This window comes from Auxenochlorella protothecoides (assembly GCF_000733215.1).
Source record: "Auxenochlorella protothecoides strain 0710 unplaced genomic scaffold scaffold53, whole genome shotgun sequence".
Taxonomy (NCBI): Eukaryota; Viridiplantae; Chlorophyta; class Trebouxiophyceae; order Chlorellales; family Chlorellaceae; genus Auxenochlorella; species Auxenochlorella protothecoides.
The window spans coordinates 71,476-88,320 of NW_011934321.1; the positions used below are offsets into that span (position 1 = coordinate 71,476).

The following is a 16,845-nucleotide window of genomic DNA, read 5'->3' on the forward strand; positions in this document are numbered from 1 at the left end:
TGCCCCCCACGCGCCGCCCCCCCCCCCACCCACACACACACTCATGCAGGGCCGCCCCTTCCGCGGCGTGCTCTTCGCCGGGTTCATGATCGAGGGGTCGCAGGTGAAGCTGCTGGAGCACAACGTGCGCTTCGGTGACCCGGAGTGCCAGTCGCTGATGGTGCGCCTGCGCTCCGACCTGCTCTCCACGCTGCACTCCGTGATCCAGGGGGAGCCCATCACCCTCGACTGGGATCCACGCCCCAGGTGAGCGTGTGCTCGGTGCACTGGCCAAGGGCTGTGGGGCGGGGCCGGGAGCTTCTGCGCGTGCGGTGGAAGGGAGCGAGGCCGAGGCGGCGCGCCTGGGGACAGGAAGTGCGATGGTCTGGCACCCCATTGCTGCACGACCGGACACAGCTTCCCCAGAGCCACGACTGCCAGCACCGCCCAGCTCCCTCCATTCTCCCGCCCCTCCGCCCCAGCCTGACGGTGGTCATGGCGGCCAAGGGGTACCCGGGGTCCTACCGCAAGGACCAGCCCATCATGGGCTTGGAGAGCGTGACCGGGGCCAAGGTGTTCCATGCCGGCACGCGGCTGCTGGAGGACAGACGAGTGGTGGGTGCCCAGGGGTGTCGCTGTCGTGGTGGGAGATACCAGCAGTCTGGAGTCGGTGTCTGCCAGGGACTGGTGCCTGGGTGGGACGATGGCATGGCTATGGATGACCTTTGCATGCTGCCCTGGGATGCCTCGGGATGATTGCAGGGGTCGAGCTCAAACAGTGCATCCCAAGCGCAGCCACGCCTGCCTCCCTCGACCCCGCCACCCATGCTGCAGGTTTCTGCGGGGGGGCGGGTGCTGGGCGTGACGGCGCTGGGCGACGATGTGCAGTCTGCCCAGCGCGCCGCCTACTCAGCAGTGGACGCGATCAGCTTCCCCGACGGCTTCTGCCGGCGCGACATCGGCTGGAGGGCCATTGCCAGGGGTTGAGCTACCTGGGCAGAGGCAATGTCATGTATTGGTGGTGCCCTGTTCCAGTCACCCTCTCAGCACCTGCCCCCGGCAGCACCTTCCCGTCGTTCTGTGCTGAACCCCCCTGCTCCCTCCTCGCCTTTCTACGTGGTCGTTACATTGGCATGAGGGGAGAGGGGGATCACACAGGCGCTAGAGTGGAGCTTTGCAGGACGGTCTGTCACGTGCGCAAGGGAGGTGGCGTGAAGGGCAAAGCGGGCGAGGTGAGGGGGAGGAGGGGTAACAGTACTGGACCAGTTTCAGGGCGTGTGTATCGTCACGGGTCGGTTGTTCACGGACCGGCAGTCGGGGCTGGGGCATCAGTCTCACTTTCCTCAAGTGGACGCTCATCGGGGGAGTGTGGGGCGGGCATCTGGGTGGGCGCAGGCTGGGGAATTGGGAGGAGGAGCATCGGGCCGCGGCCACCCCCATTGTGGGTTGCTGTGGAGGCATGGCGAGTGATGGAGGGGGAATGGCAGGAGCGTCGTCGGCCATGGCGAGCTTGCACGGACCAGTGCATGCTGCGTACTGGCCGGGCAGGCCCTGGATACCAGCAAACAATGCTCCATAGATTGAAGCGCCCAAGCCTTGGCCCTAACCGCCAGGCACGGCCAAGGGCACCGACGCCCACTGGGCTGCCCAACCTCCTGCTTCCTTCCAGCTGCCGGCTGCATCACCCTCCCGACACCATCACCAGCTTGTCCAGACAGAGGTAGATGTCAGGCACGGTCTTCCCTGTGCACAGGTCGAAGCGCTGGAGGCAGGAGCCAAGCGTGATGCGGTCGTACTTGGCGGAGTCGGTGCCGCTGGGCGCGAAGCCGCCCATCTGCACCTTGAGCGACTCCCAGCCGTTGCTCTCGATGTTGTGCAGCATGGTGTCCGGGCTCTTGCCGTCAATCCATCCCTGGCGGTTGAGCAGCTCGGACAGGGTGTAGGAGCGGGAGATGGTGTAGGAGGAGGGGGCGCTGGACTCGAACTGCAGCTCCAGGTCGCCCAGGGAGAAGCTGGTGTTGGAGGAGGTGGTGGCGCCGCCGGTGCTGTGGATGTAGAGGCCCAGGATGCCGTCCAGGGTGAAGGGGATGTTGGACTTCAAGGACACTGCGCCGTAGGGAGCCAGCTGTTGGGAGCGTGGTGAAAGAGGGGTTTGAGTGGATGAGGGGGCAGGCAATTGACAGTGGATGTCAATTGACATCATGGAAGCTCTTGAGAAAAGATACATGAACGTATGTCATGCATGCCCTGGACGCTCTGCCCCACGCTCAGCCAAGGCACTGCACATGACTGTGTCCCTGCCATCCATGCATGCCCTGCTCACCGTGGCGCACAGGGCATACTTGCTGCCGCTCATCACGTTCCCAGAGTCCTGGAGGTTGAGCGTTTTCGTTCCCCAGCTCCAACTGCCCCAGCCTGCAAAGAGTGTCAAGAGCATGACTCATGAGTACGAGGGAGAAGCCCTGAATGGCGCACAGGGTGAATCGACATTCCGCCTGATTCTCGCCTGCTCGACGTCCACGGCCCCATGACAGGCCCCTCAACCGATCGGCAACCACCATGGCACGGGCCTGGCAAGCATGGGAGCTCATCGCATCCCGACATAGGTCACTGCTCGAGCACCCACCTGACTGAAGACCATCCTTATAAATGGTAGCTACGGAGTCCGAGGAGCTCGAGTCCAGGAGCGCGCGGGGAGTGCGGGCATGGATGCCTGCGAGCATGTGCGCGGCGAATGGGTCGAGGGGCCTCGGGCTCCAATACAAGCACACCACACAACGAGCAGCAATGATGAGCCTGCACGTTGAGCCTCAATATGCTCACCTGCAGCCGTGCAGACGACGACCAGCAGCAGGAACACCTTTCGCGAGCCCGCAGGAGATTGCATGGCGTGCATGTGCAGCAATGAATGCTGGAAGGGTCAAGCAGGGCACGGCATCGGGAACGAGCCTGTATAAGCTTGAAAAAGGTATACACGTTGGCATTCCGGCGCGTGCACGCGTTCAGGTAGTCGCTCGTGCCCATGAGTGCACATGCAGTTGGGGTCATGGGACTGTGCGAGAGCGCCGGTGAAGAAATTTCCCGCCACCGTTTGCGCTCATGTGAACACATGTGACCGGAAAAGTCGCTCAATAGATCGGGCCAGTTGCACTGCTCCAAGGAGCTCCTAATGTCTACTCGGAGAGAGTCCGAAGATCGTCTGTATTGAAAACATGTTTCGACAAGGTATCGGGAGCCAGCGCGGTTGCTTCTTGGTTGTGTTGCAGCTCCCTTCATACATTTCCTGTGTAGGGGAAGGCACTACTGTTGTGCTGGTTCGCAGATCCCACCACCACATGCAGTGCAGGACGCTTGGCGGCTTGTGAGGGTAGGGAGAACCTGTGAGGAATACCAGGCTGCATTTGCTCCAGCCCTGTTGGGGCAAAACCTATGCAACCCCTGCGGATGGGGCTGACAATTAGATTCATGTCGATATGAGTAGGAGCAGACTCTCGATAATCGCTCTCTACATTAACAATGAAGCCACGGAGCTCGCTTCTTACTTGCAAGGGCCACTTAGAGAATCTAGGCAGCCATGGGGACATGGAGCGAGCTGATGGCCTTCACCAGCAGAGCAGCTGCTGCCGCGTGCAAGCTACAAGTACTCTAGAATGAACGACCACAATTTCCGCAATATCCTGCCACATATTTCGCAGAGTCTGCGTCAATCCATTTCCACTCTCGCGAGATCGGGATTCAAATTCTTCCCAACTCCCGGCAGATCTGTGCCACCTTCCAGGCCGCGCTGGCCATGGGTTCCTGTCCGATACCCACCCTAGGTATCCAGCGCGTCACAAAGCTGGGCAAGCAGCCTCTGCTCGGACATCGCTGGCCCCAGTACTCTTTTCACTTGCTCACAAGATTCACCGCGTCCAGAGCCGTCGAATATTCGGTTGCTTGCCTCCTCGCCGGACCTAGCGGCAGTGGGAAGCCAGTGTTGCCACCAAGGCCACACCCCATGACTCGCGCTATTCACGCGGGTCAAATCACATGCACCGAAGTGTCCACAATGAAGTTCAATGACCTGATGTTCGAATGGGAGCCCAGCCCCGAGGACAGGCCGGAAGTGCCCTGCCTGGCCTCCCTGTCAGAGGCTGCCTGTCGGAGCCCCAGCTTCCCCCCGCGGGCCTCCCCCGCTCGCCCCCGCCTGCTGCACCCTCCCCCTCGCCCCAAGTTCTCTCGCTTCGGTGGACAGTTTGTGCCTCGAAACAGTCGCCCCCTGTCGGGCCTCGGCAGCCGCGTGACGCACACCCTGGCCGGCCTCCGGGCAGCCCTGGTCATGGCCCTGGTGCAGGCCTCCCAGCAGTCCAAGTCCGCCTCCGGCCAGCTGGCGCGGCAGCTGACGGCGGCCTGGCAGCAGCACGCCGGCGCGGCCTCGCGCAGGGTGCTCAGCCGGGGCGGCCGGCTGTGGCAGCAGCGCCGGCCCCGGGGTCTGGAGCCCGGGATCGCGAGCCCTGCTGTGGGGCCGAGGGCCCGAGGGCCCACCTCCGCGACCCCGGAGGTTGAGCGCCTGGTGCAGGCCGGCCTCGCCGCCGAGAGGCAGTACAACGTCCAGCTCGCCGTGGAGTGCTTTGAGGTGCGGGGCGGTGGCGCGGATGCTCATGTCGTGGGTTGGGTGCTTTTCCAATGTCGCTGCACCCTGCTCGATCAGGACAAGGTGGTGGAGTCTCGCACCCTTTTCGCACTGTCAGCCTCCCTGTCCGACATCACGATCTCCACCCCCCCCACACACACCCTTACCCCATCACAACTTCACCATCGCTGCAGGAGGCGCTGCGGCTGGAGCCCGACTCCCTGGCGCTGCACTGCCTGGCGGCCAAGCAGTGGACAGACCTGTCGCTGGCGCTGGCCGCGGAGGACGGCGAGGCGCGCCGCGCCGCCAACTCCCGCTCCGCGGAGCTGACGGCCGCCGCGCTGGCCATGGCGCCGGGGTGCGCCCACGCGCATGTGCTGGGCTCCATCGCGGCGGGGCGGCTGGCCGCGCTGGCCCCCGGCGCGCGGCAGAAGGTGGGCCTGGCGGCCGCCGCGCAGGCGGCGGCGGGCGCGGCGCTGGCCGCCGACCCTGACAACGACCACGCTCACCACCTGCTGGGGCGCTGGCACTACGAGATGGCGCGGGTGAACCCCACGCTGCGCGCGCTGGGGCGCATGGCCTACGGCTCGGCGCTGGTGGCCGGCAGCCGCGAGGCCGCGCTGGAGGCCTACCTGCGTGCGGCGGCGCTGCGCCCGGGCCGCCTGATCCACCGCGTGGAGTGCGGGCGCGTGCTGCTGGACCTGGGGCGGCGGGAGGAGGCACAGGGCCACCTTCGCGCCGCTCTGGCCTGCGAGGCGGAGGACCTGAACGCGTGGCACTCGCTCAAGGACGCGCGGCGCATGCTGGCGCAGCTGGACGGCGCGGCGCCGGCTCCCGAAGGAGGGTTGGCGCTGGGTGCCGGCCCCGCGGCCGTCCCGGTGCAGGCATAGTGTTTTCTCATGCAGGCTGAGAGCCTCTCGTGCGCACCGTCTGCTGCTCCTCTCGTGCTCTACAGGACCCATTACAGCACCCTTTCCCGCTACCTTTGCATAGGCTGTACCCAGATCCATGTCCTCTTTTGTCAGGTCCTTTTTTCCCTTCCTTAACCCGTGTCACCCCCCCCCCGTCGCATCCCCTTGTGTGTCCTCCTCAATCAAGTCTGGCCCTTGACCCCCGCTCCCCCTTCACAGTACTGTTTCGGCAACCGGCCCACACACTTCACCCCTTCTCTTCTTCTGGCCATTCCCGCATCGCTGTCCAGGTGCAACGACACCGGGTGGCTGCGGAACGGCGTGCCCCCTGCTACCGCTGAATGCAATGCGTCAATACACTCACGGACCATGGCGACAATGGGTGCAAGCTTGGGAAAATGGGGAACAGGGCACAGAGGAGTGGGGAGAGTAGAATACACAGTGGGCCTGCACAAAAAAAATTTCAGGCCTATACGGCGACGTAGCGGCGTGGGGAGGACGATCGCCGGCGGAAGGCGGCGCCCCAGCACCCCGACTGCCAGCCCAGCACCCCCACCACTGCAATAGAGGCCCCGGCGATGAAGGCCAGCAGGCTGCCGCCGCCCAGGGCTGGAGCGGGCGGTAGGGCGAGCCACGACGCCGCCCTCTGGGCTCCAGTTGTGCTGTGCGCCAAGGCCACTGGGTCAACGCCTGCGGCTTGGGTTTTGGCATCCGCCACCTCTGCCCCCTGCTCTTCGGCATCCGCCTCGAAGCCACCCCGGTCACGTGCCGCCTGTGCCGTCACCATCACCGGCTTGTCCACGCCCGCTGCGGCCTGGTCGGGGAGCAGCACGATGCCGTCGCGCTGCGGCTCAGACCTCTTCAGAAAGGGGTTGTCGCGGCGTCGCTCAGAAGGATCCGCGCCCGCCGTGCCATTTGCGCCCCGGACAGGCGGCTGGGCGACGGCCAGGGGGATGATGATCATGCCGTCGGCGTCGGTGCCCTGGGCGTGGCCCGCGGCGGCGCCGGAGTGGCTGGCCACCTCGAGCGCAGTGGGCAGGGGCCGGGCGTCGTGAACCACAGGCTCCGTGCCGTTGTCCGGCGCGGCGCGGAAGGCAAACTTGACCAGGCGGGAGCCCTCCGCCGCGGCCTCGACGACCACGACGCCCAGGCTGCGCTCCCCCGGCAGCGTGACCGCGAGCGGGAGCGGGAGCAGCGCAAAGTCATGCGGCGCGCGCAGGCCCGGCAGGCGCCAGGCGGCGGCGACGCGCCCCGGAGCGGCTGCCAGCGCCAGCAGCCAGGTGGCGGCGCCGGGGCCCTCGCGGTCCCAGGCCAGGACGTGCACGGCGCCGTAGGGCCCCAGCGCCAGCGCGTAGGGCAGGCCGTACTGCCGCGTGCTCCACGTGCCGCGCAGGGCGCCGCTCAGCGCATCCAGCGCGTGCACCGCGCCGGCCTCGCGGTCGGCGACGTGCACGGCGCCGGAGCACTCGTCCAGCACCAGCGAGTGCGGGACGCGCAGGCGCGCCGGCGCCGGCAGCGCCAGCGAGCGCAGGAACGCGCCGGACTTGCTGAACACGGCGACGCGCGCCGCGCAGTAGCCGTCGGTGACGTAGACGGTGCCGTCGCGCGAAACGGCGACGTGCGTGGGCTGGCACAGCGCCGCGCCGGTGCCGTCGCCCGGCACGCCGCGCTCGCCCAGCGCGCCCAGCCGCGCGCCCTCCGGCGTGAACTGTAGCGCCTGGTGCGCGCCGACGTCGGTGAGCCACAGCGTGCCGTCCGGCGCCAGGCTGGCGCCGTGCGGCATGAGGAAGGCGCCGGCGCCCCAGCCGGGGGCTGACGCTGCGCCGGAGTCGGCGTCCAGGATGGCCAGGGGGGCTCCGGGGATAGGCACGTCGCCCCTCCGCAGCAGGTGCGTGGCGGGATCGAAGGCGTCGGCGTCCCAGACGCGCCCCACGCGGCCAAAGGCGTACACGCGCCCGCGCCCGTCGGCCGCCACGCCGGCGCCCTGGCCCACGTCGGCGGGCGGGCGCCAGTGTGCCTCCTCGGCCACCGCCTCCGCGCCGACGGGGAGCGCGCCGGGGGGAGAGGCCGCGACGTAGCTGGAGCTGTCGGCGCACCACTGGAAGGCGGGCACGTGCGCGTCGACCAGCAGGTAGAGGTTGCACATCTCGTTCTCGGATCCGTGCCCCGCGGAGACGGGGGCGGACTGTGTTGTGAGGGAGGGGGGAGGGGGAGGTGATTCTCTTTGTCAACGTGAGGGTGGCGGCCTGGCACCTTGTCCTTGCAGAGAGTGCGGGAGTCGGGCCGCTCTCCAGCCAAGGCTGGGGCTGGACCGGGGCACCGTATGGACCACAAGACCCTTGCATACCACTGCCCTCCCTCAGTCCCGCCATGCCACACACCGCCTGGCTGGAGTTGAAGAGGCAGGTGGCACGCAGAGAGTCCCCCGGCAGGATGGTCAAGTTCTGGGTGAGCGGGTAGAAGCCCTGGGGCTGCTGCGGGTCCTGGCTGAAGACCTGGCTCCACGCCGCGCCTGGCTCGGGGCCTCGTCGCTCCAAGAAGACACTCCTGCGATACTTGTGTGTGGGCGCACAGTCATGGTGTGACGCCCGAGCGCTCAGAGTGGCGTCACGACATGCGGCCGGCTGGTGCGCCTGCACTCTGCCAAGGGGTCTGCTGGCCCGTGCCACCACGCTGCCATTGCATATGCCCCAACACGGCTCCCCACACACCTCCCACACCCCAAGGATGCAACCCATCCACACACGAGCACAAACACGTGGGTATGCCCAACACCACCCACCTGCCCATGGTGTGGGTGTGGACGCGCGCGGCGATGCCGCGCATGGGCTCGAACCCGGAATAGCAGCAGGAGTTGGGCACCAGGTGACTGTGCTGACGCGGCGGGATGGTAAAGCGCGCGGCGTAGGCCAGCATGCCCGCGCTGCGCGGGGTCGCCTGCCGGCTGAACTGCATGCGCAGGCCCGAGGCGTCATGTGCGGGGCGGGGCAGGCGGTAGTGCACCTGCAGGACGAAGGAGCGGATGGCAGAGCCGGGGCCCACCGCGAAGCCGGTGCCCTCGGGCAGGGTCACCGCCGGCGCATTCTTGCCCCAGCCGTACAGCACGTTCTCGTTGTCGGCCACGGCGCACACCTTCTTCATCTTGCAGTCCCAGACCGGGAGGTCGGTCCTGGCCGGGGTTCTACAGCCTGGGGAGGGATGGGGATGGCCAGGTGATCGTGTTTTACTCTTCGTGGCAACCGACATGGAGCTCCAGGGGTCCTGGACCTCGGCAGGGGCCACCTGCATGGGACGCACCCGGCTCGGAGCACTCCACTCACCGAACAGGAGCATGTGGTGCACCGTGGACTGGTGCGCCTCGGGCGTGAAGCCGACGAGGTGCATAGCCTCCTCGGGGGCTTTCACGACGGTGCAGATGTAGGAGTCGTTTTCGTGCGTGGGATGTGGGGGCATGAGGGCGGTGATGTTCAGCAGGGGGGAGTCCGTCTCCGCGTGGACTGCCCCGCCCAGCACGCCCAGGACCAGGAGTCCAGACAGGAGTCTACGCATGGCTGGTTGATCGCATGAGAAGGCAAACCGGTACTGCCTGCTGCCCCCCCGCCCAGGGCGGTGAGTCAGGCAACGGATCGCAACAGACCCAGGTCAGTTCGTGCTGGGAGGGCTCATGCATGTCGGGCCATTGCGGGGATAATTAGGTAATCCAAGGCATCCAAGGCAACATAATCTATGTTAGAAGTCGATGTCGGGCACGGGGGGTGCACAGCATGAAAGCACAGGCCCTACTCCGGGCAAGTGCATGGGGGAGAAGGCACGCTGTCAGAAATGGCGGGAAGCGGAACGTGTGAGGAACTCGCCCTTTATTTGTCAGGCGGCACGTTGCCTGAAGCATACTATGACATAAGAACATTCCCCGCAGGCGAGTGCTTCTTTTCAGGTTGTGCGGCGCCCAGCCTCGCTCCCGGACACAGCCCGCAGACTGCCAGCTTGACCGTCGAGAGACTACCCACCACCCTGACGGTAAACGGTAGAGCTGTCAGCTCTTCATCCCAGCCACACTGGCGTCTTCCACTCTCAAGATGTCTGGAGCGGTTTGCTCCAGTCTCCGGGCCTGGCCCGTGGGCGGACAGGCGCTCATTTTGAAAGACAGGTCTTCCGCGTCGAGCCTCCCAGAGGTGAGGACGGGACACGTTGCTGCTGTACACTTCCGCGTCCCAAATCACGGAGTACCCTCAACTCCTGTCGCTCTCTCACACGTTCAGGACGCGGCAACCGGCTGCAGCTTGAACCGCGTCAGCCCCAGCACCCGCGACGACGCAGGGTCGGTCCACTGGGCCGAGCAGTTGGCCTTGGAGGCATCCTTCCGCCACGCCCCCTTCGCCATGGCGTCCCCCATCAAACCCATCCTGAAGCAGCGGCCGTCCGGGTTCGTGCATCCGTACGCGGATGAGCCCGCCCCCCAGCTGGCCTGGGCAGCTGTCAAGTGCCAGCAGCAGCACCAGCGGCGCTGCCTGACCCTGGTCGGGGCCAAGCGCCCGCGGCTGGCCAGCTGGAACTAGGCCCGCACTCATGTCCCGTTATGTCTTTGAGAGCAAGTAGCCATGATCTGAGAGCACCCCCCCTGTGTCGGCACTGTATCTTCCCCAGCTGTTTGAACCATACCCACCCATCTTCGGTACTCTCCCAATCTCTTCCTCCCGGCCTCCGCGTCATGCTACGTATAGAGCACTTTCCCCCTCCCATCCCCTTCAAGAAGCCATGGAACACCATGTGGCAGGCATACAGTTACAGGTGTGCACTATTATCCGGATGAAAGCAGTCACTAGGGACAAAGGAACAGGGGGGCCCAGCACCATGCGACTCGTGGGAGTGGACGGAGCTCGGCGTATACTATTCGAGGGTGGGGGGGGGGGCATGTGCAACCGGGATCCCGAGCCGTCCTCGCCTATGCTATTGCCGCGTTTGCAGCGGGGCTGGGAGTGCCAAGCGATTATTGCAAAAAAGAGACCGTAGACGTACATTTCCTCCGTGCCGCGCCGCGGCGGCGCCTCAGCTCCAGATTGTGGCCGCGCTGGCCAAACCCCCCCGCCCCCGCCCCCGCCCCCGCCCAGGCCGGGGCTCGCGCTGTGCACATCGCGCAACGGCCCTGCCGGGACGCGCCGCGTCAGCGAGGCCACGCGAGCCTGCAGGCTGGCCAGGTCCCCCAGGCCACCTGGCCGCGCCGCGCCCAGGGCCTCCATGGGGGGCGGTGTGCACCTGCCGGCAGGGCCGGGGTTGGCCGCCTTGAGCGGGCTGGGCAGGCTGCCCAGGCTGCCCATCAGGTCACTGCCCCCCGAGTCCTGGCGCCCGCTCAGCATGAGCAGGTGCTGGTGCAGCATGGCCGCCTCGGACGGAAGCCCCGTGGGCGAGGGCGGTAGCGCGGGCTGCAGGCCGTAGGAGGCTGGGTGGGGCGGCGCGCCCACGCCCGTCAGCGGCAGGCTCAGCCTGTGAGTGAATTTGGGGAGGGGACTGGTGATCAATCAAGTACTCCACTTTTTATATGCCTGACCTCCAAGACAGCCCCCCCCCCGGTGGGTCGATGCACAGTCGGGCGGAGGAAGGAGCCTTAGCCCATAATGGGCTGAGACTGTTGATCCTTCCGACCCCATGCACGTTACGACTTCCTCCAATGACCCATGAAGGCCCCCCCCCCTCCTCCTTCCCCCCCAGGCTCCAACAGCATGCGCGACAACTCACAGGGATGAGGCAGCGGCGGCGTAGGGCGTGGGCGAGACGGGCTGCCCGCCCGCGCCGCCCCCGCTCAGGTACGGCCCCAGCTGCCCGGCGGACGCCGCGGCCGCCACCGCCGCGGCCGCCGCGTAGGCCCTGGCGCTGGCCAGGCCGTAGCCAGCGCCGCGCTCCAGCGCAGCCCTGGCCGCGGCTGCGTCCTGCGCGGCCGCGGCGGCCGCGGCAGGCGGGCCGCGGAAGGGGCCGCCCCGGGGGCTGGGCGGCATGGCGTCGCGCGGGACGGCGCGCTTCACCTCCACCGGCTTGCCCTGCACGGCGTGCAGCGGGCCGTCGGCCAGCAGGCGGTCCACGCTGGCCTCGTCGGCGTAGGTGACGAAGCCGAAGCCGCGTGGGCGCCGGTTCTCGTGGTCGTACATGACCACCGCGTCCTCCACCGCACCGTAGGTCGAGAAGAAGGCGCGGAAGGCGGCCTCGTCCACGCTGGCGGCCAGGCCGCCCACAAACACCTTGCGGGTGCGCGGAGAGAACGCCGGCGCGGCGCCGGGGCCTGCGCCGGGCCCGGGGCTGGCGGCCGCGGGGTTCGACCCGGCGCCCTCTTTGGACACGGGGGAGTCCTCCTTGGGCAGCGCCTTCTTGGCCTCCACCTCGCGCCGGTCGATGGTGTGGGTCTGGCTCACCACGCGGTCCGCCACGGCGGGGTCGGCGAAGACCACGAAGCCAAAGCCGCGGGGCCTGCCGGTGTGCCGGTCGTACGAGACAAAGGCCTCCTGTATGAGGGAAGGGAGAGGCAGTGCGCGTGTGGAAGGGGGGGTGGGGGGAGCTGCGCTGGCCTCAGGCATGCAAGTTGCATGGAGTGAAGCAAAGCGCCGCACGACTCGTTCCAGAAACCCGGCGGCAGGGCATCGCACGATCCTGGTGACTCTATCGCCGTGAAAGCAAGCCAGCGATTTGTCAAGACCTTCTTTGCCGCAAACCCCACCTGCACAACGCCAAAGTTCTCAAAGTAGTAACGCAGCTTTTCATCTGTGCAAAGTGGGGCGTACAGATGGGGCATTGGAGCAGGATTGGCGGGCACGTCGCCACGCTGGATTACTTCGTGGGTTTTGAGAGACAATCGCGGTCGTGAATTTCCATTGCAAAGAGCGGGGTGGCCGGGGTGCCCATCATCAGGGCCATATCCTGCACCTAGGCCAGGCAGGGCACCTGTACATAGACGACAGGGTCCCTGACCACTCCCACCCTCCCTGCACCATTGCACCTGTCGTCTCCCAGCTCAGACCACCGATGAATATTTTGGCTTCCTGCTTCGCCATGCGCACGGCGGCGCAGATTCCGGGCGAGGGCCAGCTGGCACGGTCTTCTTCCACGGTGTTCTACAGCTGTTCCCGTCACTCACTCCGACATCGACGGGAGGGGAGGTCTCTGCACGTGCCCCCAGTGGGGTATGGCAAGGATAATGGGTAGTTCAGAAAGAAGCATTAAAGAGCCGGACGCCGATCAGGGGCTTGGACGGGGTATGGGCCCGTCGGCTTCCCAGCACAAGTTCTGGGATGGAGGTGATGCCTGCCATGATCAGTACACCCACACTTAAAATATTATATACAGCCCGATAGCAGCAGGGTGGCTCTCCAGGGCGCCGCGGCATAGCTGCACCAACTCTTCCGTAACTCCGTAACTCGGTACCTCCGGCTCGAGCGAATCCTCGCCACCCGGTCCCCACCTTGGCTGCGTCGCGACGCCCAAGCTCAGTCCTGGTGACTACCCAGTACACCCGTTATCGCACAGGAGGGTATGGAGTGTTTGAGATGCCCTCCGCTTTGCTGCTGATAAGAGTTTGTACGTGGATTGTCAAAGTCGGGCCGGGCTGGGAGAATATCTACACCCAGGGTCAATTGGAGTGCCTCGTCGCCCCATTTCGCACAGGGCGCATGACATGTACTCATGCGTATGGGCAAGGAATGTCTTGGTGAGCAATCTTTGTCCCATGTCAGAGTCTTGGGTTCGTTTCCATCTCGGTGTAGAGTGGATACATCGACACACCCATAAATGGCGGCAACTTCATGACGTCGCGGTTCCGGCCTTTTGACCGGTTCTCATGTGTTTACGGGATGCAGTCTTCGCCTTGCTGTTGCGATACTTCCGAGCATCCCGCCTGTATGTGATAGGTGATTTCGGTCACTGAATGTCCAGGACTGAAGCGTGATCGTGGGCTGCAGGGCCTGCCATTGTCCCAAGGCAATGCAGCACATGCTCAGAGAGGCAAACTGGCAACCAATCAGTAAACCGCCTCTTTGCGCGCTGTTCCACTTGCCACCCCCCCACCCCACCCCACGCCAGCACACCTGTCGAGCCTCCTGGGGTCCCTCTCCCCCTTCCCGCCCTCCCAGAAGCGGCTGTGGGTTCCCGAGGGGTTATGCCCGGTGGCAGCCAGCTTCCTCAGGCAGTTGGCGCAGCGTGGGGCACATGGCTGCTCCACACTACAGTACCCGCACACCATGCGCTTGGCCCAGGCCACGGGGTGTCCGTCCGCCACCCCCTCCTCGTGACACAGGTCGCAGGGGTAGCGTTCGCCGCAGCAGGGAAAGCGCAGCCACCTGGAAAAAGAGGAGGGGGGGGGGGAGGAGGGGGGGGGCAAACTTTGCTTGCACAATGGATGACGGGCCAAGCAGTGGGCAGGGAGTGTACGTCAAATGCATGAGGCTCAGGTGCGAGCCGCTGGGTTTTCAAAACAGGTATAAGAGGAGGTCTGCAACCCTTGTGACAGGCCAGAATCGCCAGTTTTTGCCCCCCTCTGCCCCCAACCTGTAGGAGTGGCAGTAGTGGCGGCAGGTGCCGAAGCTGGGCAGGGGCTGGCCGGCCTTCAGGATGTGGTCGGGCGCCCGGCTGCGCTTCGGCCCACCCCCCGCCGCCGCCGCCTCCCTCCGCCGCGCGGCAGGATCCCGCCCAGGCGGCCCCTGCTCCTCAAACTCCGGCTGGTCGAACTGGGAATGATGGGCATGCAGGCTGGGGGAAGGCTGACCGGCTCGAGGTTGCATTGCAGATACTGTGCCCTGGGACGAGTTGCCTTACACCAACACGGTGTGCGGCCTGCCAGCTCACGCCAAGCTGGCCAGTCCCCACACAAGCCATCAAAGCTCCACACCCCACACCCCACCCCTTTCTTTGCACCCCCCGCACCTTGAAGCCGACGGAGCAGTGGCAGGCCCTGCACGCGCGCGCGTTCCACTGGCCCACCTGGACCCCGCGCAGCGCGCATAGTGCGGTGCAGTTCCCGCACTGGCCCTGCACCGTGGTGCCCAGCGACAGGTCTCGCGGCGCGCACCGCGTCGCGTCCAGCCGGCACAGCACGTTGCTGTGCTCATGCACGATGCGGGGCGAGGCGTGCAGGGCCAGGCGTGCGTGGCAGCCGGGGCACGCCTCTTCCGCATCGGCCCCCTCCCGGCCCTGCAGGGCCAGCGCCAGCGTGGCCGTGGCGCCGCAGCGGCCGCAGGCCACCTTGCGAGCCGGAGCAGATTGGGTGGAACTTCAGTGACAGCGGCAAGGGGCGGTGGCGGGAGTAGAGGGGGAGGGAAGCCCAGCGCTGGCCTCAGAATGAGCCCGGGAGGACCACCAGGATCCTCAGCACCCAAGGACCTCACTGCCGCCCCTCTGCCACCCACCTGCATGATCAGGGTCAGGGCCTCCAGCGCGTCGCAGCCCGCGAGCTGCAGCCCACCCAGGCGTAGTAGCACCGGCCTGCCGCCCTGCATGCTGCTCCTGTCGCCCGTCTTCCCTGGCCCTGGCCCGCCACCCGCCTCGGCGCCCTCAACATCGGAGCCGCTGCCCTCGCCCCCTTCCCTGCTCGAGTCCCTGGGAGAGTCATCCGAACCTGCTGCGGAGTCGACCACCCCGGGGTTGTCAGCCTGATCAGCGGTCCCAGCGCCGCCATCCGCCTTGCCTCCCGCCGCAGCCCGGCGCCGCTCCACCTCGGCGGCGATGCAGCGCGCGCTCCGCAGGAGGCCGCCCCCGCCGTTCTCCAGCGTGCGCAGCGCGGACTGCAGCCTGGCGCCGCCCTCCTGGAGCAGGAGGGCCTGGACCAGGCGCTGCAGCGCCGTGCTTTCCAGACCTGTCAGGTGGGTGCTCCCGGAGCAGGTCAGGCCTGACACCCGAACACTTGGCTGCCCATCCTCTCCAGCCGCCGCCTCGACAGAGAGGGACAGGTGCAGCATGGCCCCCGCCGGCCAGTCCGGGTCCGCCGGGGTCAGGTCCAGCAGCATGCTCAGCAGGCTCCTCTGCCCCGCGCTGGGCGGCCTGCACTGCCCGGGGCCCGGCCTCCCACCCGGGCCCCAGAACACCTGGCAGGCGGCGCGGTACCGCACCTCGGCCCAGCGCACGTCCGCCGCCAGTTGGGCGGGAAGCTGGGTGGAAGCTGCTGGCAGCGAGGCCGGGCCGGCGCCCCGGCCTTCCCCCAGAGTCAGGCCGGCCGCCGCGGCCGCCAGCGAGGCACCTTCTCTCGCTCGGTCGCCCAGCTCAGCGCCTGTGCCGTCGGGTGCTCCAGTGGCAGACCCATGCCCAGCCGGAACTTCTTCCTCGTCCACGAATGCATAGCGCCGGACCGTACGCCCGTCGGCGTCCGAGCTCGTGTATGCCTCCAGCAGCTCGGGGCAGCTGGAGATGAGGGTCACCCAGCGCCGACGCAGGTCGGCCCAGATGCGGTCGAGGTGGAGGCCGCCCGCGTCGCCGGCACGGGCGGCGGCCTCCACTTGGTATGTCGCCAGCACGTCCTCCGCCACCGCCCGGCGCAGCCGCTCCGGCAGGATAGGGGAGTGCACTTCGATGCTGACAGCAGGTCGAGGGAGGGGGGCCTGGAGTCGGACGACGACCTACAGGGGTAGGAAGGCTGGGTGTAAACAGAGGCACTGGCTGTGCATGCCGCTCACAGCGTTCAAGGTAGTGATGAGCACACAGAATCCAGTGCCCATCGATTTTCATAACCCATACTCCTTGCTCCATGCCCAGCAAACATCGCCATGAAGCCTCGCCCAATTCAATGCATTACCTTGATGCTGTCCACATCATACTGTGACCCCTGGGGCGGCGCAGTCACGACAGCAGAGAGGGTGATGGGGAAGGGGGCGTCGTCGCTGGTCCCCCTCGTTGCGCGCTGCAATCTCAAGCCAGGCACCCTGGACTGCAGGGCCAACAGGTCAGCCTGCATCATGGGTACATTACAAATGTTTCATGCAGCGACGATACGCCCGAGTGACATGGTGGGGCATCCTGAAAGTGCTCTGTCAAGGCAAACCCAGGCACTGACGCTACATGCGCAGACTCCACCTGCAGCTCCGCCAGAGCGGGCGTAGGCTTCCCCGAGCTATCTGCCGTCATCTGCGATGCGCCCTTATCTTATTGTTTGTTATCATGATTTGAAGTTTAGGGCAGCAGGGTCTCCACTGCGCGGCCACGACGCACTGCCGTGCAGGACTCCTTCTCGGCAGGCCCTGAGGTACTACAAAGAAGCCTTTAATCTTTTAGATGTATGATTCAGGGGATCGATTTCCTATATATGAAAACTACCATGCCTATGATCAATCATGCGTTCATTGTTTGGGTAACAGAGCTCCAACAAGATCCCGACTT

At 66.2% G+C, this 16,845-nt stretch overlaps 5 protein-coding genes across 5 annotated transcripts in view; 3 read left to right on the top strand and 2 right to left on the bottom strand.

Annotated features, from left to right (window-relative positions):
- F751_4453 (Phosphoribosylamine-glycine ligase, chloroplastic) overlaps nt 1-966 on the top strand; it is a gene marked incomplete at both ends in the record, with an annotated part of 3,245 nt that extends 2,279 nt beyond the window's left edge. The window contains 3 exons of the mRNA XM_011401848.1: nt 50-246; nt 462-594; nt 814-966. Coding sequence (XP_011400150.1) covers nt 50-246; nt 462-594; nt 814-966 — 483 coding nt within the window. The remainder of the gene's footprint in view (nt 1-49; nt 247-461; nt 595-813) is intronic.
- A 694-nt stretch (nt 967-1,660) lies between these two features.
- Nucleotides 1,661-2,416, bottom strand: F751_4454 (hypothetical protein; the record flags this gene model as incomplete). The annotated part of the gene is made up of 2 exons (XM_011401849.1): nt 1,661-2,104; nt 2,303-2,416. 2 exons carry the CDS (start codon nt 2,414-2,416, stop codon nt 1,661-1,663), a joined length of 558 nt encoding a protein of 185 aa, XP_011400151.1.
- A 1,611-nt stretch (nt 2,417-4,027) lies between these two features.
- Nucleotides 4,028-5,481, top strand: F751_4455 (hypothetical protein; the record flags this gene model as incomplete). Its single annotated transcript, XM_011401850.1, has 3 exons — nt 4,028-4,594; nt 4,786-4,965; nt 5,128-5,481. The coding sequence occupies 3 exons, from the start codon at nt 4,028-4,030 to the stop codon at nt 5,479-5,481; spliced, it is 1,101 nt and encodes a 366-aa protein (XP_011400152.1).
- Nucleotides 5,482-5,971: 490 nt separating this feature from the next.
- F751_4456 (Peptidyl-glycine alpha-amidating monooxygenase A) lies at nt 5,972-16,423 on the bottom strand (the record flags this gene model as incomplete). Its single annotated transcript, XM_011401851.1, has 15 exons — nt 5,972-7,379; nt 7,599-7,687; nt 7,884-8,049; nt 8,285-8,690; nt 8,823-9,043; nt 11,236-11,276; nt 11,520-11,732; nt 11,832-11,993; nt 12,206-12,249; nt 12,623-12,648; nt 13,569-13,820; nt 14,029-14,109; nt 14,381-14,721; nt 14,886-16,088; nt 16,265-16,423. 15 exons carry the CDS (start codon nt 16,421-16,423, stop codon nt 5,972-5,974), a joined length of 4,812 nt encoding a protein of 1,603 aa, XP_011400153.1.
- On the top strand, nt 8,188-8,718 carry F751_4457 (hypothetical protein; the record flags this gene model as incomplete). The annotated part of the gene is made up of 1 exon (XM_011401852.1): nt 8,188-8,718. The coding sequence occupies one exon, from the start codon at nt 8,188-8,190 to the stop codon at nt 8,716-8,718; it is 531 nt and encodes a 176-aa protein (XP_011400154.1).
- Nucleotides 16,424-16,845: the final 422 nt, after the last annotated feature.